General features: G+C 44.9%; 1 protein-coding gene and 1 long non-coding RNA gene across 2 annotated transcripts in view; one reads left to right on the top strand and one right to left on the bottom strand.

The window, feature by feature from the left end:
- Nucleotides 1–1,444: 1,444 nt before the first annotated feature.
- Nucleotides 1,445–19,239, top strand: LOC134339267 (uncharacterized). Its single transcript, XR_010016369.1, has 3 exons — nucleotides 1,445–1,577; nucleotides 17,355–17,406; nucleotides 18,459–19,239. It is a non-coding gene; the product is annotated as an uncharacterized LOC134339267 (long non-coding RNA).
- lmx1al (LIM homeobox transcription factor 1, alpha-like) overlaps nucleotides 1,502–21,068 on the bottom strand; it is a 113,310-nt gene continuing 93,743 nt past the window's right edge. Inside the window, exons 5-9 of the mRNA XM_063035638.1 lie at nucleotides 14,589–14,755; nucleotides 11,536–11,613; nucleotides 8,411–8,525; nucleotides 4,951–5,082; nucleotides 1,502–1,655 (exon numbers count right to left, since the gene is read on the bottom strand). Coding sequence (XP_062891708.1) covers nucleotides 1,513–1,655; nucleotides 4,951–5,082; nucleotides 8,411–8,525; nucleotides 11,536–11,613; nucleotides 14,589–14,755 — 635 coding nt within the window. The 3' untranslated portion in view covers nucleotides 1,502–1,512. The remainder of the gene's footprint in view (nucleotides 1,656–4,950; nucleotides 5,083–8,410; nucleotides 8,526–11,535; nucleotides 11,614–14,588; nucleotides 14,756–21,068) is intronic.

Here is a 21,068-nt window from a genome sequence, read left to right as displayed (position 1 = left end):
GCAAACAGTTTTTTAAATAGTATCGGTCGCGTGTATTTCTGTTCAAAAAGCAGTGATTTCTGTCACTGATAATTGGCAAGAAATAAACAGTAAGACAATTTAGAACTGTTTTGTTCACTGCAGTTACAAGTATTCAGGTTTGGAGATGCTAGAAACAGCCAGGAGTGAAAATGAAACGATTTCTCCACTTCAAGTTAGAAACTACAAAGAATTTGAAGGCAATCATCTTGAATGTTCCAATGAAATTGAAGATTTGGAGGATGCAATCATCGAAAGGATTGTATGATGGCAGTCCATTATCTACACTAGGTGTCTGCACTGGTTTTGTTAACTTACAGTCAATCAAAAGAATGGCAGCGTACACTGGATGAATTCCTCTGTTGATAATTATCGGGAACTAATACAAAATTTTATAGTACTATCGTAGTATTGATAGTTTTCTAATTTGTTTTGTATTTCATTAAAGTACATACTATGTTACTCAGTTAAATGATAGTTTGTCTTTTTAATACTTTTAAACTATTTTCATGAAACTTTGACTTATTGGGGCAGCTTCTTAATTGGGCCAAAATGTATTGGTCCCGATGTGCCCCAGTTAACCGGGATCCACTGTATGTCTGGCCTAGCAGTTGAGAAAAATGAACCAGTGATCTGAACAGCAAGCAATTTACATTCAGTTATTGAGTAAATCTGAAGTGAAATGCTCCTGACTGCGACTTGAATTTTGGGCCAAGCTATCTGGTTCACAATTGCCCTTTCGGAAAGGCCACCAGTCCCACTGCAGATAAACCATTGTCAAGGAGTGCCTGCTAACAAAGGCAATTACTTCTGGGGCAATAGGTGGGATCCTTAGTAAAGCATACATAAAAATTATAGTGGGAGATTTCTGCCTTTTAGTTGTAATGATAGTTTCTGGATTAAAATGATTAATGGGGTATGTGGAAACCCTTCACTGTTCATGAAATCTGTGGAATTTCTGGCCAGTGGCAATAGTTTGGAGGAACGAATGCAGAAAAAATCTCTGGCTAGAGAAACTGGTAGTTCAGGACTAGAGGTTAATTATTAAGTACTAATCACCAACATTATAGAGTTTAACACAGTGATGGCTGAAGGTAGAATGGATGCACTTTAGCTTGAGTGTTAGTTTAACGGTGCTGATTTCTCCTCTATTCCTCCTTCCTGCTGAAAGCTGGACGTGAACACTATGACTAGAAGGAACTAGACTTCAGCGTCATTCTGGTTGTATGCTTTTTTATTTTTTTTCATTCAGTGCACGTGTGTGTGTGTGTGTGTGTGTGTGTGTGTGTGTGTGTGTGTTTGTGTGTGCAGGAGGGGAAATGAGTGGTGTGAGGCAAAATTGCATGAGCATTGTCCACGGCGGGTGGAATCGCTGCTTTCCTTGTGCTTCAGATGTTATGTAAGTGCTGCGAAGGGCAAATAGCGACGACAACAACAACCCTACCACCGAGTACTTGTAAAGAAGGCAAAGATTCCTTGGTGGATTGCAGCCAATCAAGAAGTGAAGTAGGAATTCTGCATGGAATACAGCCGGTCGATGGGGTTTCCCACTCTTGCAGGTAGGCGGCTGGATTCGGATGAGACCAGGAGACTGTGTGAACCATCACGATCCATGCTATGAAAAACTGTCTCCGAATCTAGCTGACACAAAGGAAAACAGATGTCTTAATCTTAAAGTGCAGTTTTTCCAAGTTTTATTTGTTGCTGATTCCCTCCTAGCTTCTAAATCAGTCGGGTGCTTCAGTGTCCTTATCCCCTCCAGAAGATGACAGTTCACATACAGAATTCAGTACTACTTAAATCACAAACTGCAGTCAGTGTCAATGTTATGTTCCACATAATGGTTCTCCTGCCCTAATAGATCTCACATCTTCACATACAAGGCTCTCCTTTGTGTTTCCCTTGCCTCCCTTCAATGCATCAAAGGTATTTACCTTTTCCACTCTGTGGTGGTGAATTCCACATTCTCATAACTCTCTGTTCTGGGGAGATTTGAGTGACATTGGAGGGTTATCTGACAATCACAACTGAGCCAGTTCCAGTTTCTTAAAATCCACATCAGCCTGTTTTCAAAACTGTGAACTGTTTTCACAATTTCACAATTCACTGGATGCATGAGAGGACAGACACCCTGCCTGATATTGCCTCTGAACACTCCCTATTCTGAATCCCACTGAAATTCCCCTTCATTTCTACCACTAAGACAACATAATTCAGGGGAGAGCAAAAGAAAAGATGATACAGGGATAAACAAGAGAAAATCTGAAGATACATACTGCTGAAGGGTTTCGGCCTGAAACATCAACTGTTCTCCTTTTCCAGATGCTGCCTGGCCTGCTGAGTTATAACCAAATAACCATATAACAATTACAGCACGGAAACTGGCCACCTCGGCCCTTCTAGTCCGTGCCGAACTCTTACTCTCACCTAGTCCCACTGACCTGCACTCAGCCCATACCCCTCCATTCCTTTCCTGTCCATATAGCTATCCAATTTAACTTTAAACAACAACATCGAACCTGTCTCAACCACTTCTGCTGGAAGCTCGTTCCACACAGCTACCACTCTCTACATAGAGAAGTTCCCCCTCTTGTTACCCCTAAACTTTTGCCCTTTAACTCTGAACTCATGTCCTCTTGTTTGAATCTCCCCCAGTCTCAATGGAAAAAGCCTATTCACGTCAACTCTATCTATCCCCCTCATAATTTTAAATATCTCTATCAAGTCCCCCCTCAACCTTCTACGCTCCAAAGAATAAAGACCCAACTTGTTCAACCTTTCTCTGTAACTTCGGCAATGAAACCCAAGTAACATTCTAGTAAATCTTCTCTGTACTCTCTCTATTTTGTTGACATCTTTCCTATAATTCGGTGACCAGAACTGTACACAATACTCCAAATCTGGCCTTACCAATGCCTTGTACAATTTCAACAGTACATCCCAACTCCTATACTCAATGCTTTGATTTATAAAGGCCAGTGTACCAAAAGCTTTCTTCACCACCCTATCCACATGAGATTCCACCTTCAGGGAACTATGCACAATTATTCCTAGATCCCTCTGTTCTACTGCATTCTTCAATGCCCTACCATTTACCATGTATGTCCTATTTTGATTGGCCCTGCCAAAACGTAGCACCTCACATTTATCAGCATTAAACTCCATCTGCCCTCTTTCAGCCCACTCTTCTAACTGGCCTAAATCTCTCTGCAAGCTTTGAAAACCTTCTTCATTATCCACAACCCCACCTATCTTAGTATCATCTGCATACTTACTAATCCAATTTACCACCTCATCATCCAGATCATTAATGTATATGACAAACAACATTGGACCCAGAAAAGATCCCTGAGGCACACCACTAGACACCGGCCTCCAATCTGACAAACAGTTATCCACCACTACTCTCTGGCGTCTCCAGCATTCTGTATGTGTTGCTAAGATGCTGCAGGGCTTTCATGGTTAGGCAGCATCTGTAAGAGAAATGGAGAGTTGATGTTTGGGGCAAGGCCTTTCATCTGTATCTGCGGTCTCTTATGTCTCTATTCCACTGTGAAGTCTCTTCAGTGTATTCCCACTTTGAAAAGGTTTTCCTCCTCTGACATCCATTTCCCTCGACAGATGCTGCCGGAAACTCGCTCTTTTCTCCTGATTCCAGTATCTGTTGCCTCTTGTCTCTTAATGCAGTGCAGATTTGGAACCAGGACCTTTCTGGTTTTTTTGAATGAAAAATCAATAATGTGGCTGTCATTTCTCTCAGTCTATTCAATTGAATCGCTGCTCTGAAATTCCCAATGAGGCCAATAAGTGGGGAGAGGCCAAAACCGAGAGCAGTAGATGAGCGATGGACAAGCCTGAAGTTTTTTACAGAGTGTGGAAGTGAGAGGTGGAACACACTAGGTTGTTATTCACAAAATCTACCTTTTATAAGGTTACCTATTATAAAATGCTATTTTATAATTGCTCTGCTGTTACAGGCAATGAGACTCATTAATCTCCACGTAGACTGTAAACAGATTATCTTCCTGTTTCTTTAAGGCTCTTCTTAAAGCTTTGTCCTTAATATTGCCGCTCATCCTAAAAGTCACCAACCTCTTCTTTCTGTGGTCTTTTAGGGCATCAAGTTATTCTTCACAATAAAGTGTCCCTGAATAGATAGCATACATTTTCTTCAACATTCACAAGCAGTGATCTCATTGAGATGCACAAGTTCCTGGACGGACGCAGAAGGCTGAGAGGTGTTTCCTCTCGCCGAGTGCCGTGAGGTTTGGGGGTGGGGAGTCTGAGCCCGAACGTTTGCCTATTTCAGACTGAACCCAGGAGAAATTGGTTTCCACCGAGTACTTATAAATCCTTTTGTAGATGGTTATTCAGATCTGAAGCCTCTCAATTTTTATACTTCCTTATGACAAAGAGGGAAGCCATCTGGTCCATTGAGTTTATACTGGCTTTCAACACACTTCCATTTTCCCACACATTTCCCTGTAATCTTTCTCCCCCACGTTCTCATTAATTCCCCACCCAGCGCTCAACTACCTTCAGCAGCCATGCCCTTGGAGCATGGAAGGAAAGCCGAGCCCTCAGAGAAAACCCACATGATCACGGAGAAAACAGGCGTAGTCCACACAGATAGCAGTGGAGGCTAGGAATGAATCTGGGTTGATGGGGCCATGAGGCAGCAGCTCTACCAACCTCGTCACTGTCTTTGGAAATCTAGGGATAATGTGGGAGGAGTGGATCAGCTTTGGTCTATTGAACAATGGAAAAGCCTGAACCCTGTTTATCATCTTTCTACCTTCCTATCCTCTGGACGTTCACCTGGTTACACCCTCAATTTTTCATGAGCGTCCTTTACTGTGACTCAGTTCTGTGCCCGTGCTCGGTCCGTCCCTGTCCGATGAATTCACTCGCCGCGAGGCTGCGTGTGATCACCTGGTGATGGGGTGAGATCCCGGCTGAAGCAGTCCACGGTGTAGCTGCTCTCATTGATTGGTCTCAGCTGTTGGTGCTGCAGAGAGGGATAGGAAGCCATCATCCTTTTCATCCCTGGGGCACGCGCCACACCTGCTCATGGGGCAGAAAAAGACACATTGGCAAATGGAATGTCTAAGGGAGCCAGTCAGCAGTTGACCTTGTTAATGTCTGTAGGGGCAGAGCAATCCACCATCAATCATAGTCATCAGAGGCAAGCTCACTACCAACGTCCATGGCATCAGCCATCTTGGTACCAATCTTTGGAATTCCTGCCCAGATTTTTGTCAAAACTTCACAACATTCAACTGGGAAAGTGGACCAGGGGGTGGCAGATGGAGTTTAACTCAGACAAATGTGAAGTCATGCATTTTGAGATGTTATCCCAGAGCAGGACACACACAGTGAAGGGTAGGGCCCGGGAGAATGTTGTTAAAACAGAGAGAGCCAAGGGTACAAGTTCCCTGAAAGCTATGACACAGGTAGACAAGTTGGTGAGGAGGTCATGTGGCATGCCCGGGGCAATGAGTACAAGAGTTGGGACATCATTATATAACTGTGCACATGATGGTCAGACGACATCTGCAATATTGTTCTGGACAACAACAGGAAGGTGTGATTAAGCTAGAGTGGGTGTAGATCCTCAAGGATGTTGCTGAGACTGGAGGGCTTGAGTTATAAGGAAGGATTGAATAGGCTGGGGCTAGAATGAAGGAGGCTGAGGGTTAACATTATAGATGTTCATAAAATCATGAGGGAGGTAGAGAAGGTAGAATGTTACAGTTTTCTCCCCCCCCAGGATCCATACCCATAGCCCATGTGGCCTAGTTTCCTAGTGCGAGCCTCCTGGTGTGGTGGAGGGAAAATAACCTGAACATTTACATAGAAATACAGTAGGGCTCAGGGCTGGCCCAATCACAGCCTGAGAGTGGAATGTATCTATTCTCAAACCCAGCATCAGAGCTGGTTGCCTACACCGCACTAACCAGCTATTTATCATGTCAAGTTGGCTTTGGCCCTGCCAGTTCAGGAAATTTTTTTTTTAATTAAATGCAATCGTGAACAATAGCCAGATCAGAAATGCTGATCAAGTCAGCTAGTTCCCAAAGAGAACTCTGATAGGCCAATCACTGCTGCTCAGCGATAGAACACAAAAAAAACATATGTACAATTAAAAAATGGTAGAAATACTGGAGTCATGATGATCATGAAGTCTGCTGGGGAGAGACATTTATACACATGCTGTTCTCCATAATTCAAAGAGATTGAAGGATAAGGTTGCAGGGTGACAAAACGTGGCAGGAGCACTTGGAACTAAAAACTAATCCCGACCGGGAGAAAACTGTTCTTTCCGCACTGTTTCCGCACTTCATTCCCAGAGTTTCCAAATGATCTGGACCTATAATATCTATAGAGACCTCTGCTGCCATTTCTCCTGATGGAATTCTGTGTCTCCCAAAGGTTCCTGAAATATTCCATATTGGTGTTTATGCAAGCTGTTCCGCTGCCAAGTTCTTCATTTGATGGTTGCTCCACGTAGCAAAATCACAGACCTCCTCAGTGGTCGGCATGAGCTTGGACCTACTTGGACCTCATGCACCATCTCATGGAGAATTCAGCCCAGGATCGAGGAAGTCAAAGGACATTCTTCCTTCCATTCGTTTGAATGGAAGGGAACTGTTGACAGGAGCTTTGAGTAATATTTTAAGTGATAATCATTTTAAAATTACTTGCCTTAAAGTTTGTACAACTTTCAATGGCTTGTTAAATTATTTTTTAAGTACTTAAATAAGTTTAAAGTTTGGAGGTCAATTAGGATTTTAAGTTTATCTTTAAATATTTCTTTATTTTGACCACTTGGTGGTGTGGCTTGTTTGGCCGACTTATTTTTAGTTCCCAGCTTGTGGTAGGGCTCATTCTCACTGCCCAAGTATCAGTCTCTATGCAGGGAAGAGGACAACAGATTCTCAGACTTGCCATTGGGAATCTGTCCGGCTGTCACTGTAGGGATTGCTGAAGGGAAGCTTGTGATTCTAGCCTGTTTACCAGTGCCCCCAAAATCCTGTCCGTTCTGGTTCTTCTTTCCTCCTCTCCTTCAACCATCGCATTTCTAGATTTTGATGACTAGCTTTGCAAACCCACGACTTGGTGTTTCTTGTAGTAACAACTGTAAATAGAAGTGTTTGCTGTTTCTTGTTTACTAAATTAATAGGATGTTTGGCTCAAATTGTTTTCAAAGCTTGGAAATCTTAGGGTTTGCGGCCTAAGACCATTACATATAGGAGCATAATTAGGCTGTTCTTCATGCCTGTTCCTCCATTCAATCATGGGTGATCCTTTTTCAGCCCCGTTCTTCTGCCTTCGCCCAGTAACCCTTAACTCTCTTATCACTCAAGAACCTGTCAATCCCTGCCTTAAACATACCCAATGACTCGGCCCCCACAGCCCTCTGTGGCAACGAATTCCACAGGTTCACCACTCTCAGGCTGAAGAAATTCCTCCTCATCCTTAAAGGGACATTCCTTCATTCTGAGGCTGTGTGGTCACTTTAAATTTAGGGCTTAGTTGCAACACCCTCACTGAGGTGGTGATGGAGGCAGGTACTTGCACATTTAACGAGCATTTGATAGCACGGAAGGCTATTGGTGAAGTGCGTTGAGTGTGGGTAGGTACTTGATGGTCCACTTGAAGGGCCTATTTTTGTGCTATATGCCTTTAACGAATAAATCTTAAAACTGCAGCCTGCAATCTGTTACAGACTGAACTCTGATACTGAAATCTACTTTGTCCACGAATGTTGGTACTCACTGGTCTTGCATTTCTGTGACAGGTTCGAGGAGGTGTGAGGAATATTTCCTTGTAGCAAGCGATCTTAAAGGAAGTGTTCCAGGCAATAGACATTAAATTGCTGACCAATTTGAAATGTCTTTACTATGCTGTTCAATTTAAAGAAGTTATTAAAAATCTTTTGAAAACATTATCTTTAAATGTAGTTGTCTGTTAATTTAGATTATGTTGAAGTGTTTCAAATTTTCCAAATATTAAAGTTAATAGTTCAGAATAAATCCTAAAATAGCTTTTTGGTATATAGGCAGAGCCACTTACTGGCATAATGCAATGATGGCTGCCCAGCATTTTATCCAAAATTATTGAGCTGCAGGATGCACGTTAAGTTTTGTCAAGGGCGGCAGAACACAGAGTCTGCAGATCTTCTCCCCATGTTCTTTAACACCAACCCTTTCCCATGAAACGCTTTTCTGCAATGAGAATGACTGTTGTTGCTAAAGCCCCTCTTAACCTCTGATCTAAGGATCCCTGATCACTCTTTCACCATGAGACCCCCTGGCAGTTCTCCCCATCCCCCTTTCCCTCCCCTGTCTCTGGCCGCTGTCAAATCGGGGATCACTGAGCACCCGCTCACCTTCACTGTCCAGGCTGTTGTGCCTTTCCCTTCGATTCGAGCGGCATAGCGAGCCAAAGTGCTGGCTGTTCAGACGCTCTTGTTCCTGCTGCTGCCTTCGAGCAAGTTTCTTCATCTGGAGATTTCAGACAAAAAGGGGATCAGCTTTTACGTTTAGAACTGATCTTCCGTGTAAGAAACACAGGTTATAAACACTTTTTTTGCAGGTGTAAAGATTAACAGTATTCTCAACAGAAAGAAATGCAGTGGGGTTCAGTTTGAATCATGGTCACTGTCCTCCATGATTTTGAGGTCCTGAAGAGATTAAACTTCGGGGAACCAGACGAGAGCACCAGAGATACCAGAGCCTCCAAATGCCGGAAAACTGAAACAACACACAGAGGAGGTGGTGAAGAGCAACACGTCCGGTGGCATCTCCGGAGGGAAGTTGTAGGGTTCTCAGGACTGAGATGGGTTACTTCCAGCAGTCTGGGTGGTGTGAGAGAGGGAGGAGGAGGCCACGAGCAAGAAGATTCAAGTACAGGGAGGTACTACTGCAGTTGTACAAGGCCTTGGTGAGACCACACCTGGAGTATTGTGTGCAGTTTTGGTCCCCTAATCTGAGGAAAGACATCCTTGCCATAGAGGGAGTACAAAGAAGCTTCACCAGATTGATTCCTGGGATGGCAGGACTTTCATATGATGAAAGACTGGATCGACTAGCCTTATACTGGTTGAAATTTAGAAGATTGAGGGGGGATCTTATTGAAACGTATAAAATCCTAAAGGGATTGGACAGACTAGATGCAGGAAGATTGTTCCCGATGTTGGGGAAGTCCAGAACGAGGGGTCACAGTTTGAGGATAAAGGGGAAGCCTTTTAGGATTGAGATTAGGAAAATCTTCTTCACACAGAGAGTGGTGAATCTGTGGAATTCTCTGCCACAGGAAACAGTTGAGGCCAGTTCATTGGCTATATTTAAGAGGGAGTTAGATATGGCTCTTGTGACTAAAGGGATCAGGGGTATGGAGGGAAGGCTGGTACAGGGTTCTGAGTTGGATGATCAGCCATGATCATACTGAATGGCGCTGCAGGCTCGAAGGGCTGAATGGCCTACTCCTGTACCTATTTTCTATGTTTCTATGTCACAATCTCACAGAGTCTCAAGAGCCAACAGGTACGGTAAATCATAATGGTATTTCAATGGATTCCACCTCAAGGACCCTGTCATCTCACAGAGGTTTATCGTTTGAGTCTGACGTGGGATTTGTTGTAGATCCATACCACGTGGAAGCAGGCCCATCAAACACCTCAAAGTTCAAAGTAAATTTATGTCACCATGTACAACCCTGAGATTCATCTTCTTGTGGGAAATCACAGTAAATATAAGAAACACAATAGAGTCGATGAAAAACTGCACCTAACAGGACAGGCAAGCAACCAATAGTCCAAAAAGACTGTGCAAATACAAAAAGAAATAATAATAATAATAAATAAACAATAAATATCGACAATATGAGATGAAGAGTTCTTGAAAGTGAGTCCAGTTCAGTGATGATGTGAGTGAGGCTGAGTGAAGTTATCACCTCTCATTCAAGAGCCCTGATGGTCGAGGGGTAAATAGTTGTTGTTGATGCGGTGGTATAGATCCCGAGTCTCCTGTACCTTCTTCCTGATGGCAACAACAAGAAAAGAGCATGGCCTGGGTGGTGGGGGTCCTTAATGATGGATGCTACTTTCCTGCAACAGCACTCTGTGTAGATGTGTTCAAAGGTGGGGTGGGCTTTACCCGTGATGGTCTGGGCCATATCCACTGCTTTTTGTCGGCTTTTCCCTACCAAAGGCTTTGGTGTTTCCATACCAATGGAACACCTATTTACACCAATCTTATGCTCATTCCATACTTCTTTCCCAACAGACCATTTGGGTCCCTCCAAGTTCTACCATTCATCTGCAAGCTGGGGGGAATTTGCGCTGGCCGATAACCTACCAACTGCATGTTTTTGGAATGTGGGTCAGAGGAAGGACGTTTCAACTCCACACTGACAACACCCGAAGTCAGGGCTGAACCTATGTCACAGGAACGGTGAGACAGTGGTCCTATTAGCTACACCGCTGTCCCACCCACTACCAACCCTTCCATTGAGCACCTTTCAAACTGGAGCCAAGGTCAGCTGAGTTCAGATGTGTCCGGCCTGGTTTTTGGATTGGGGTAGGGTTACCATACTGGTAAATCCCTGGCTGGCAGAGAGGTGAGAAATTTGCACTGCTTTCAGTCTTTCACAGCCTCAGTACAGTGCAAGTGATTTAAGGTTGAGGAAAATCTTCTGAAGTAAAAAGGAAATGGAAGAGATGGCCTTTGCTGGAATCTGGGATAAAACATTGGAAGAATCCAACAAGTCACGCAGCATCTGTAGCGGGGAAAAGGAGTAAGTTTCAGGTTGAGACCCTGCATTCGGGAAGTTGAGGTAAAAAGTTGGGTTTCGTGTTCTGAAGTATTGCTACTACAGTAATTTGAGAAACACGGCAACTAATTTGTGTTCAGCAAGATCCCACAAACATCAAGGAGATTTTGGCCAGTTAATCTGATTTGGCAATGCTCTGGCCAGGCAAGGGGCTAACATTAAATGTGAAATTCAGCAGATGCTGGAAATCTTGAGTAACAACACCAAATACCAGAGGAACAGTATTTCAGTATGTTGCAGAGGCACTTTAGTACATCAAAAACACAGCTTTTCATCTGACCTGCCCCAGTGCTGGGTCTCAACCTGAAACTTAAAAACAGAGGCACTGATACCGGGAATGCACAGATGCTGCCTGATCTGCTGAGTTCCTCTAGCATTTTGTCTGTGTTGCCAAGTGGCCAATATTGTTATTCTTGGGATCTTTCACCAGGCAGATGCACCCATCATTGCTCGGTACCTCATTGATTGGATAACGTCCTGTGTGTCTGGAGTGAGACGTACATCCACGATGTTCAGAGAACAGTGCAGCACGGTGATTTACAGAGCAACTAGCTTTCACTTTAGTGCTCCTTACTAAAGGAAGATTGTGTGGGAGTGGAGCAGTGGCAAAGATGGCTGAGAACAAAGAACAGAAGATCGAGTGGGGCCAGACAAATGGAAGAAGTGAAAAATGACTCTCACCTTGGCTCTTTGGTTCTGAAACCAGACTTGTACAACCCGCACTGTGAGGCCGGTTTCTGCAGCGAGGGTCTCCCTGACCTAGAACAAAACAAAGGCACTGATACTGGGAATTACCCCCTCGGTAATCTTCCCTCCCCCCTTTGTGCTGGCCTTCGGATTCTCAGCATTTGGGCAAGTGCCATTTTAGGTTTGTGCGTTGAAAAATATTCCCCTGTGCACCCAAGTACTTGTGTGGATGACGATAAGCTCAACTTTGACTTTGGCTCTTGACTGCTGTTGTAAAATTCCTGTTGCACCACACTGTACAGGTTAAAGCAGCCAATTTGATTTTTACCACGGTAATCGATTAGAACGGCAGGGTTTCTTATGATGTACGGTTGGGCATCCTAGGTTTGTACCTGCTGGAGATTCAAAGGATGAGAACGAGCTTGTCAAGTTGCAACCAGGGATGAGCATATATCTCTGGGCCTGTACTCAACAGGGCTCAGAAGGATGTGAGGGGATCTCATTGAATCCTATGAATACTGAAAGGCCCAGAGAGAACATTTCCACTGGGGGTGAGTCCAGGATAGGCTCAGAATAAAGGGATGTCCCTTTAGAACTGAGTTGAGGAGGAATCTATTTAACTAGAGGGTGTTGAATCTGTGGAAGTTGTTGCCACAATGACTTGGAGGCCAAGTCATTGAGTGTATTTAAGGCAGAGTTTGATAGGTTCTTGATTGGTTAAAGGGATTAAGGATTATGGGGAGAAGGTGGGGCAAGGGATTCGAGAAGTATCAGGCACGATTGAATGTCAGAGAATACTTGGTGGGTTGAATATGTCCTGATTCTGCTCCTATATCTGATGATCTTATGGCATTAAATACACTGCTTGCTGATGGCAGCAATATTCCAGTGCCAGCATAGAATAACAGGGGCTTAGGTAAAAGTTGTAGAGTTCTACACCACAGAAATGGGCCCTTCAGCCCTCCATGCTCGTGGTGACTTCTTTTACCCATCAACACCAATCCCATTTGCCTGCTTTGTGGCTACGTCCTTTTTACGCCTGGCACATTTTAGAGTCTGTTTGACTTCTTAATCATAGTGAGTGACTGCACACCACCTCTGTCAGGGGGTTGCAGGTATCAACCACTCTGTGTGAATAACTTACACCCCTCACACTTACACTTCCTCCCCTCCGCCATCAGATTTCCGAATGAACAATGAACCCATGAACACTACCTCACTACTTTTTCTTTTTTGCTCTCTTTTTGCACTATTTGTTATATATATACGTGTGTGTGTGTATATATAATTGTGATTTATAGTTTATTTTTATTATGTTTTGCAATGTACTGCTGCCACAAATGCCGCAGGTTCATTACAACAGCACATGACAAACGTCCAGCTCTATAACGACCTATTGATGCTCACCACTAAAATCGAGGTGAGAAGACTAGCGGGGCACTGTCTACGCCACCCCGACCTACCTGCCAGCCTAGTCATCATATGGGAACCCAAGCACGGGAGGATGAACCCTGGGCGCCCTCTAAAGATTGTGGTCAACACGCTCCTAGAAGACAGCGGTGTGGCTAATGTAGATAAACTGAACACACTGATGAGGGAGAGGGAGAAGTGGAGAGCCCGTCATTGTGCCCGACGCCGGCCCCCTAGGCCTGAGTCGACGTAGTAATAGTAGCTGCCATAAAACAATAAATTTCATGACATACGCCAGAGATATTAAATTTGATTCTGATTCTGATCCCTCAGATCTCTTTCTTCTCCTCTGATGCCAGGTGACATCATCTCAGAATCGGTCAATATGTAAGATATATGACTGGCCTTGATAGTGGGATGAAAGATGGGAATTTAGTGTTGAGGTTACAATCAGATCACGCACAACATTAAATTGCTGGGCAGATTTAAGGAGCTTGCTTTCTTGGGCCTAATTTTATGTTCATCCAGTGCCCAAAATGTTCACCCTCTCCACCAGTAACATCTCAGCACATTCTGCCTATATGATGGTACTGCAGCAACTCACCAAGTACTCTTTGACACAAACCTCCCAATTCCCTTGACCTCAGTGCCTGGCAGGGGAAGTCAGGAGAACACGCAACAGTCCTCACTGAGAGGTCAGCAGTTGGAAGGGTGAGTAGCTTCAAATTCCCATGTGTCGGCATCTGTCCTGGGCCCAGCAGATCAAGGAGGCACACCAGCAGCTCTACTTCATTTGGAGTTTGAGGATTGGAGTGGTGCCTTGCAAATTTCCCTAGATATACAGTGGAGAGCATTCTGACTGGTATGGAGGCTCCAATGCGTAGGACCACAAGAGGCTCCAGAGGATTGTTGACTCAGTCATCTCCAGTATGGGCACAACCCTTATCACCATCAAGAAAATGGTGCCTTGAGAAGGTGATATCCATCGCTACGAACCCTCACCACCCAGGTCATGCCCGCTTATTGTTACTAACATCGGGGAAGAGGTACAGGGGCCTGAAGACACAAAATCAGTGATTTAGGAACAGCTTCTTACCTCTGCCATTCCATTCTTGAATGGGTCATGAGCACTACCCCAACACCGTTTTTTGAACTATTTCTTAGTAATTTATGGTAATTTTATGTCTTTGCATTGTACTGCTACCACAAAACAATAAAGTTCACATGGTATCAGACAATGATAACAAACCTGACTGTTCTGATTGATCAGGTCCACTTTCTATCCTTGGCCCATAGTTTCCCATGCCTTGACAATGCAAATACTCCTCTAAATATTTGCTAAACGTTGCGAGGTTGTCTGTCTCCCCCATTCCCTCAGGAAGTGCAACCAGGCTTCCAACCACACCAACCCAGAGGCTGAGCAATGAGTTCTGAACACCCTGTACGGCTTTGGGCACTCAGACACACCTTGCCCTTCTCATGGCTCAAGGGTTGTATTGCCTTTGTACAACGACTCCAGCCCTGATGGTTGATGGGACACTGTGACTGGTGGTGGAGAGCTGTTGCTTCCAGCTGCTGGGCCGAGACCCACTTGCACGCGCCTCAGTGCGCAATCTCCCCCGCAGTCCTGCTCCTACCTTCCTACAGGGTTTGGATGACACCTCAAAGGAAGCCTTGAAGGCCCGTCGCTGCTGGGTGGTGAGGATGGTCCGCGGGCGTTTGGGCCTTAGGTGCACTCTGCTTTCACCATTGTCTTTGTCGAGGCTCTGGCTGAGTCGTCTGTCATCCTCGTCTCCACTTCTCACTGCCAGAAAAGACAGAGTGTGAAATACTGAGGATGGACGTCTCTTTTGCTCTGTCTTTGAAGGATGATTGTCCATGCTGTATTTACGACAGTTTCCGGACATCCCAAACAATTCAACATAGGGGAAAATTCCAAGGCACACAACAGGTGACACTTGAACCGTTTCTATTGCTATAGACAAACATGTTCGTCACATTGGAGACAGCATGATACCCCATGGAATTACTGGATAACTATTCCTTGGACATGTGTGAGGTTACAGGGAAATAGTCATATTCATAGTCATACTTTATTGATCCCAGGGGAAATTGGTTTTCGTTACAGTTGCACCATAAATAATAAGTAGTAATAGAACCATAAATAGTTAAATATTAATATGTAAATTATGCCAGTAAATTATGAAATAAGTCCAGGACCAGCCTATTGGCTCAGGGTGTCTGACCTTCCAAGGGAAGAGTTGTAAAGTTTGATGGCCACAGGCAGAGAATAAGATTGATGGGAGCATTCTGTGAGCTGACACAGTCTTGAGGGGCTGAATGGCCTCCCCTCTGTCTTATAAAAAAATGTGAAAATATTGGTTTGAGGGAGGAAACATTTTCAGGTCACCGGAAGGAAATGATCCCTTTGAAACATACCTTGGAATCACTGACAGGGCAGGGTAAAGGCATTCAGTTAAAAGATCGCTCCGGTTTGTCTCTCCCCTGATGCAGCCTGACCTGCTGAGTACTTTCAGCTTTCCCCGCTTTCATTTCAGACTTGTGGCAGTATTTTTGATCTTCCCTCACTACTACTCTGGATCATCCACCTAACTGCCTCTGTCTATGAGCGGCAGTGTGAACCTGCTGCTGCCAGCCTCTGTATGTAAAGAGTTTCTACGTTCTCCCCGTGACCCCCAGGTGCTCCAGCTACCTCCCACAGTCCAATGACGTACCTGTTGGTCAGGTAATTGGTCATAGTAAATTGTCCCGTAATTAGGCTAGGATTAGATCAGGAGATTGTTGGGCGGCACCTCTCAATGGGCTGAAAGGGCCGATTCCTCGCTGTATCTCAATAAATTATTAAACGACTAGGTCCCTCAGTGTGATGAAATGGTCTCCTGACCTCACAATCTACCTTATATTAGCACTTGTCTGCCTTGTAACTGCGATGGCATATTTTTTAGATTATTTAGATTAGATTAAATTTTTTAGATTATGAGGACACGCAGTCCTCTTTTATTGTCATTTAGTAATGCATGCATTAAGAAATGATATAATTTGTTCCTCCAGAATGATATCACAGAAACACAAGACAAACCAAGACTAAAATAAAACTGACAAAAACCACATAATTATAACATATAGTTACAACAGTGCAAAGCAATACCGTAATTTGATAAAGAACAGACCATGGGCACGGTAAAAAAAAAGTCTCGAAGTCTCTTGAAAGTCCCATCATCTCACGCAGATGGTTGAAGGAAGAAACTCTCCTTGCCATGAGCTTCCAGTGCCGCAAGCTTGCCGATGCAGCACCCTGGAAGCACCTTACCACAGTCCGACTCTGAGCCTCCGACCAGCCCTCCGACACTGAGCACCGAGCACCATCTCTGCTGAGCGCTTCGACCCCGGCCCCGGCAACAGGTAATAGGCAAAGCCGAGGATTTGGGGCCTTCCCCTCCAGAGATTCTCGATCGCACAGTGGCAGCAAAGCGGGCATTTCAGGCATTCTGCACATTATTATTGTTTTCCCTAGTTCTACCCTCAGTGCACTGATATAATGAAGTCATCCCGCTGGATGGCATGGAAAACAATGGTTTTCACTGAACCATAGTGCATGTGACAGTAATCAACCAATTTACCAACTCTGTCCTTGTACACCGCCACCCCAGCACAGGGACTATCCACACCGCCACTACATGAAGGAGGGGCGACCCAGTGCCAGTGCGCACAGGCTGGAGCAACACACACTAAACATTGGAGGAACTCAGCAAGACAGGCGGCGTCAATGGAGGGGAATAAATAGTCGACTCTTTAGTCCACTCCGTAGATGCTGCCTGGCTTGCTAAGTTCGCCCAGCATTTTGTGTGTGTTCCTCTAGATTTCCAGCATCTGCAAAATCTCTGGTGTGTATCACATAGACCAGAGTTGACAAAAATGTAACCTAATTCCTCCCTCCTTCCCCTAATCCCTCAATAATTAATCTGATTGCCTAGTGAGTGTTGTGAGAAAACAGCGGCCGCTGGATGATGGTGATGCTTTGCATGAGTGATTTTCCTGCTGAAAGGTGCTTCCTTTCACCTTTGAAGATTTAAGATGAGTCTATGGTTTAGGAACTTACAGGGAGTTGGGAAGGGTCTGGGAGACGCTTATCTGCTGGGAGTTGTGGAACGCCAGAGGTCATGCTGTGCTTAACGATGAGACAATGTTCTATAGATCTCTGCCTTCCCGGCCACTGCAGGAGGACCGAAGAAAGGTGGGTGATGCACTATCAATTACTCCAAAAGACTGGAAGTTGAGTAGATACTGAAAGGCTTTTATTAACAGTAAAATGGGACCTCGTCCATGCTGAGCATCTGTCCTGGACTGAGAGGAGGAGCAGTGACACAATTGTCTTTCTACAGGGGTCTGTGGGAGGAGCCACAGGAGCAGTCAGCAGAGGGCGTGTCCTGACAGGTAACCCAGTTACAACATATATATATGGTTTACCGCAGTGGGGTAGAATTGCATGAGTTGTCTTTAAACTTAATGATAGATCTCTTCCTTACTGAAGTACCCATGGCTGTGAGTGTGGACGTCAGCACCTGTGACAATGATCAAACCGTATTTGATGATTCCCATTGGAGCGACGGGCATAGAGTCTCCACATCGGCACCACCTTGAAGCAAATTTCTACAGGTGTAGCGTGCAGAGTATTCTAACTGGCTGCCACGCCGCCTGGTGCAGAGGGACTGTTGCACAGATTGGAAAAAGCTGCAGAAAGTTGGAAATTCAGCCAGCTCCATCATAGGCACGAACCTCCCCAGCATTCAGGACACCTTCAAAAGGCGATGACTCAGGAAGGTGGCATCCATCATTAAGAACCCCCTTCACCCAGGATATACCCTCTTCTCATTGCTACCACCAAGAAGGAGGTGCAGGTGCCAGAAGACACAAACCCAGTGTTTTCAGAAACAGATTCTTCCCTCCACCATCAGATTTCTGAATGGACAGTGAACCCAGGAATGTTATCTCACTATTTTTTGCTCTCTTTTTACATTACTTACATAATGTAATTTTTAATATCTATCTCTTCGTGTAATTTATAGCTTGTAATATTGCATCATTATTTCACGACATCTGCTGGTGATATTAGACCTGATTCCGAGCTGTTTTGTGAGGAGGCGGGGAAGGCTGCTTGGTCAGATTTCTGGCAATAATTCATTGTGTAAGTGGGGGTAAATCTTTGGGAGGGGGCACTATAGCAAAGGCTAGAACAGCAAACAATCTGCTGAAGTATCTGTTGGAGGTGGCAGGGAGGGAATTGTTACTGTTTTTGGTTGAAACCTTGCATCAGGAGTGAAGTAATATGATTGACAGGTTACTCCAAGAGGCGACGAGGAGAATGGAGTGGGTGGTGAGGATGCTGTTCTGTCAGTCAGTTCACAAGAGGGAAGGGGAGACGAGGTGAGGGGTAGGAGGGGTAAGTCCATCAGAGAAATGAAATGACTCTGCCCATTACATTGCAGACACATCTCTCCGCACTACTGGCAGTATCTGCAGGAGGTGCTGTCTCAGGAAGTTAACATCCATCATCAAAGACCCCTACCATCAAGGCCATATCATCTTCTCCCAGCTACCACTGGCCAAGAGGCACAAAAGCCTTAACTTGCACACCACCAGGTTCAAGGGCAGCAACTACCTTTCAACCACCCGCAACCCACCCCCCGAACGAATCTGCAAAACCCTAATTACGAGAACTGAGCAACACTTTGATCACCTACACTAAAATGGACACTTCTTTTGTTCTAATTGAGTCCTTTCTTGTAAAAATTGTGAATACTTTATGTTTAATGTACCTTTCTCTTGTGAATGTTGTTTACCTGATGCTGTGTGCCAGTGACACTGCTGTAAATAAATTTTTCATTGCACCTGTGTGTGCATCTACTTGTGATGGTAATGCCAAACTCAACTTTCCCTTTGGATCTTCCGAGACACTGGGTCAGGTCATGAGATTTATCAGTGCAGGGTAGAGAATAGGTTGGGGGAAGTGATTCATTCTGTGGAATGCTGATCAATCTACATGTGGGGCTGGATTGGGGGACGGGCAGCTGAGATGATGGAAGGGGTTGGTCCAGGAATTCCAGGGCTTCAGCCCTTGGCAATCGAAGATGCAGCTGCTAATAGTGGAGCTTCTAAAGCAGGGTTTGGATCAGTAGCCGTGCCGACGTCTGTTGTCCATTCCAGACAGCCGCAGCATGAAGAGGCAGCTAAACTGGTGAGTCAGGAGTTACTTATGGACCAGGTTAGGAAAGGACAGCTGGATTAATCAACAAAATATCTCTGTTATTTCAGATTTATTTATTTACTTGAATTTGAATGCCACAGGTTTTTTTGAGGAGGATTGAACCCCTTAAACAGAGCAATAGGCCAGAACTTTGGCTACTGGGCCCGTAGAAGAGATGGAATTTGGAGAAACACAGATATCTTGGTTGCCATGGGATACGAGAGATGGCAGAGGAAACCTGAGGCCAAGGGCGGATTCTGAAGCAAGGAGGACAGTTTCAAAACCATGTCATTGCTTCTGGGAGACAGAGTAGTGCAAAGACTCATGGTATGAGTGGGCAAGAGGCAGACTTTAAATTTCTAGATCACTTAAATTGGGGGGGGGATGCATGGGTTGTCACCCAGGAATGCACTGGAGTAGTCAAATCCCGAGCCATAGATAGCCCGTGAGTCAGGCCACAACACCGAGGTGCATGAAGGCAGTTCCAGTGAAGCTGTTTGGAAGCACATCTCACAACAACAAGTTGTGAAGAGATCAACTCAGTCTCAGAGAGCCGGCAGAGGGGAGAAGCTGAGGTGATGTACGTTGTAAAAGGCTTTTGTGTTCCAGATTTCTGGTTTGAGGAATTGCTTGCCCATCCAACATAGATGAGTGACAGGAAGCTGGATGGTATAATTTTGGAAAGGTTGATGACAGAGTAATGTCAAAGTGTGCATGTGGAGCGGAGTGGTGGGGTCTCCGATGACATTCTGAACTGGTGAGTTGTAGGAGGGGAGGAAGATAGACCTTACCAGTAATGCCATGGCCACAGGAGAGTAGCTGCTGCAGGTAATTCTTTAACAATAACTGGAAAGATGATCAGAGCCATTGAACTGAAGGACACCCATAGTTATATGAGATTGTATCACAGCAATTCAAATGTGCAGGAAGGTTAGAAGCTGTGGAGAATAGTGGACTCGGCCCATTATGGGCACCTCCCTCCCCACCGTCGGTAGTATCTCCAGGAGGCATTGCCTCAAGAAGGCAATATCTGCCCTCAAAGATCCCCACCCTCTGGGCCATGCCGTCTCCTTAGCCACCATCGGGCACAAGATACTGACACCTGAAGTCGCACATCACCAGGTTCAAGAATAGCTTCACCATTTGTGTTTTGAACCTACCTGCGCAATCCTAATCACTGGAGGGGAATAAACAACCGATATTGCAGGTTGAGACCCTGCATCAGCATCCCGAAGGGTCAATTGATTATTCCCCTGCCTAACTTGCTGAGCCCTCCAGCATTTTGTGTGTGCTGCTCAGGATTTTCAGCATCTGTAGAATCTCTGGTGTTTAACCCTAATCAATACCTCAGTAGAGTAACACCATGTCCACTTTAACCACTTTGCAGTACATAGAACGGTACAGCCCAGTACAAGCACGATGTTGTGCTAACCTTATAACCTATTCCACCATCAATCTAACCCTTCCCAATAACTCAGGCCATTGCTCTCCATTTTCCTTACATCCCTATGCTCAACTGAGAATCTCTTATATGTCCCTAATATATCAGCCTTTACCACAGTGTATTCCAGGGACCCAAAACTCTGCAAAAAACCTATGTCTGACACCTCCCCTATACTTTCCTCCATTCACTTTAAGCAGATTTCCTCTGGTATCGCTGCCCTGGGAAAAAGATGCTGGCCGTCCACTCCATCTGTACCTCAATCTTATACTGGGGAGGCCTCACCTTGAGTATTGTGAACAGTTTTGGGCCCCTCATCTTAGAAAAGATGTTCTGGCATTGGAGAGGCTCCAGAGGAAGTTCACAAGGATGATTCCAGGAATGAAAGGGTTATCATACCAGGAATGTTTG

Source organism: Mobula hypostoma, chromosome 29 (genome assembly GCF_963921235.1).
Source record: "Mobula hypostoma chromosome 29, sMobHyp1.1, whole genome shotgun sequence".
Taxonomy (NCBI): domain Eukaryota; kingdom Metazoa; phylum Chordata; class Chondrichthyes; order Myliobatiformes; family Myliobatidae; genus Mobula; species Mobula hypostoma.
The sequence above is the reverse complement of the archived record's forward strand: the minus strand, read 5'-3'. Positions and strand labels throughout refer to the sequence as shown.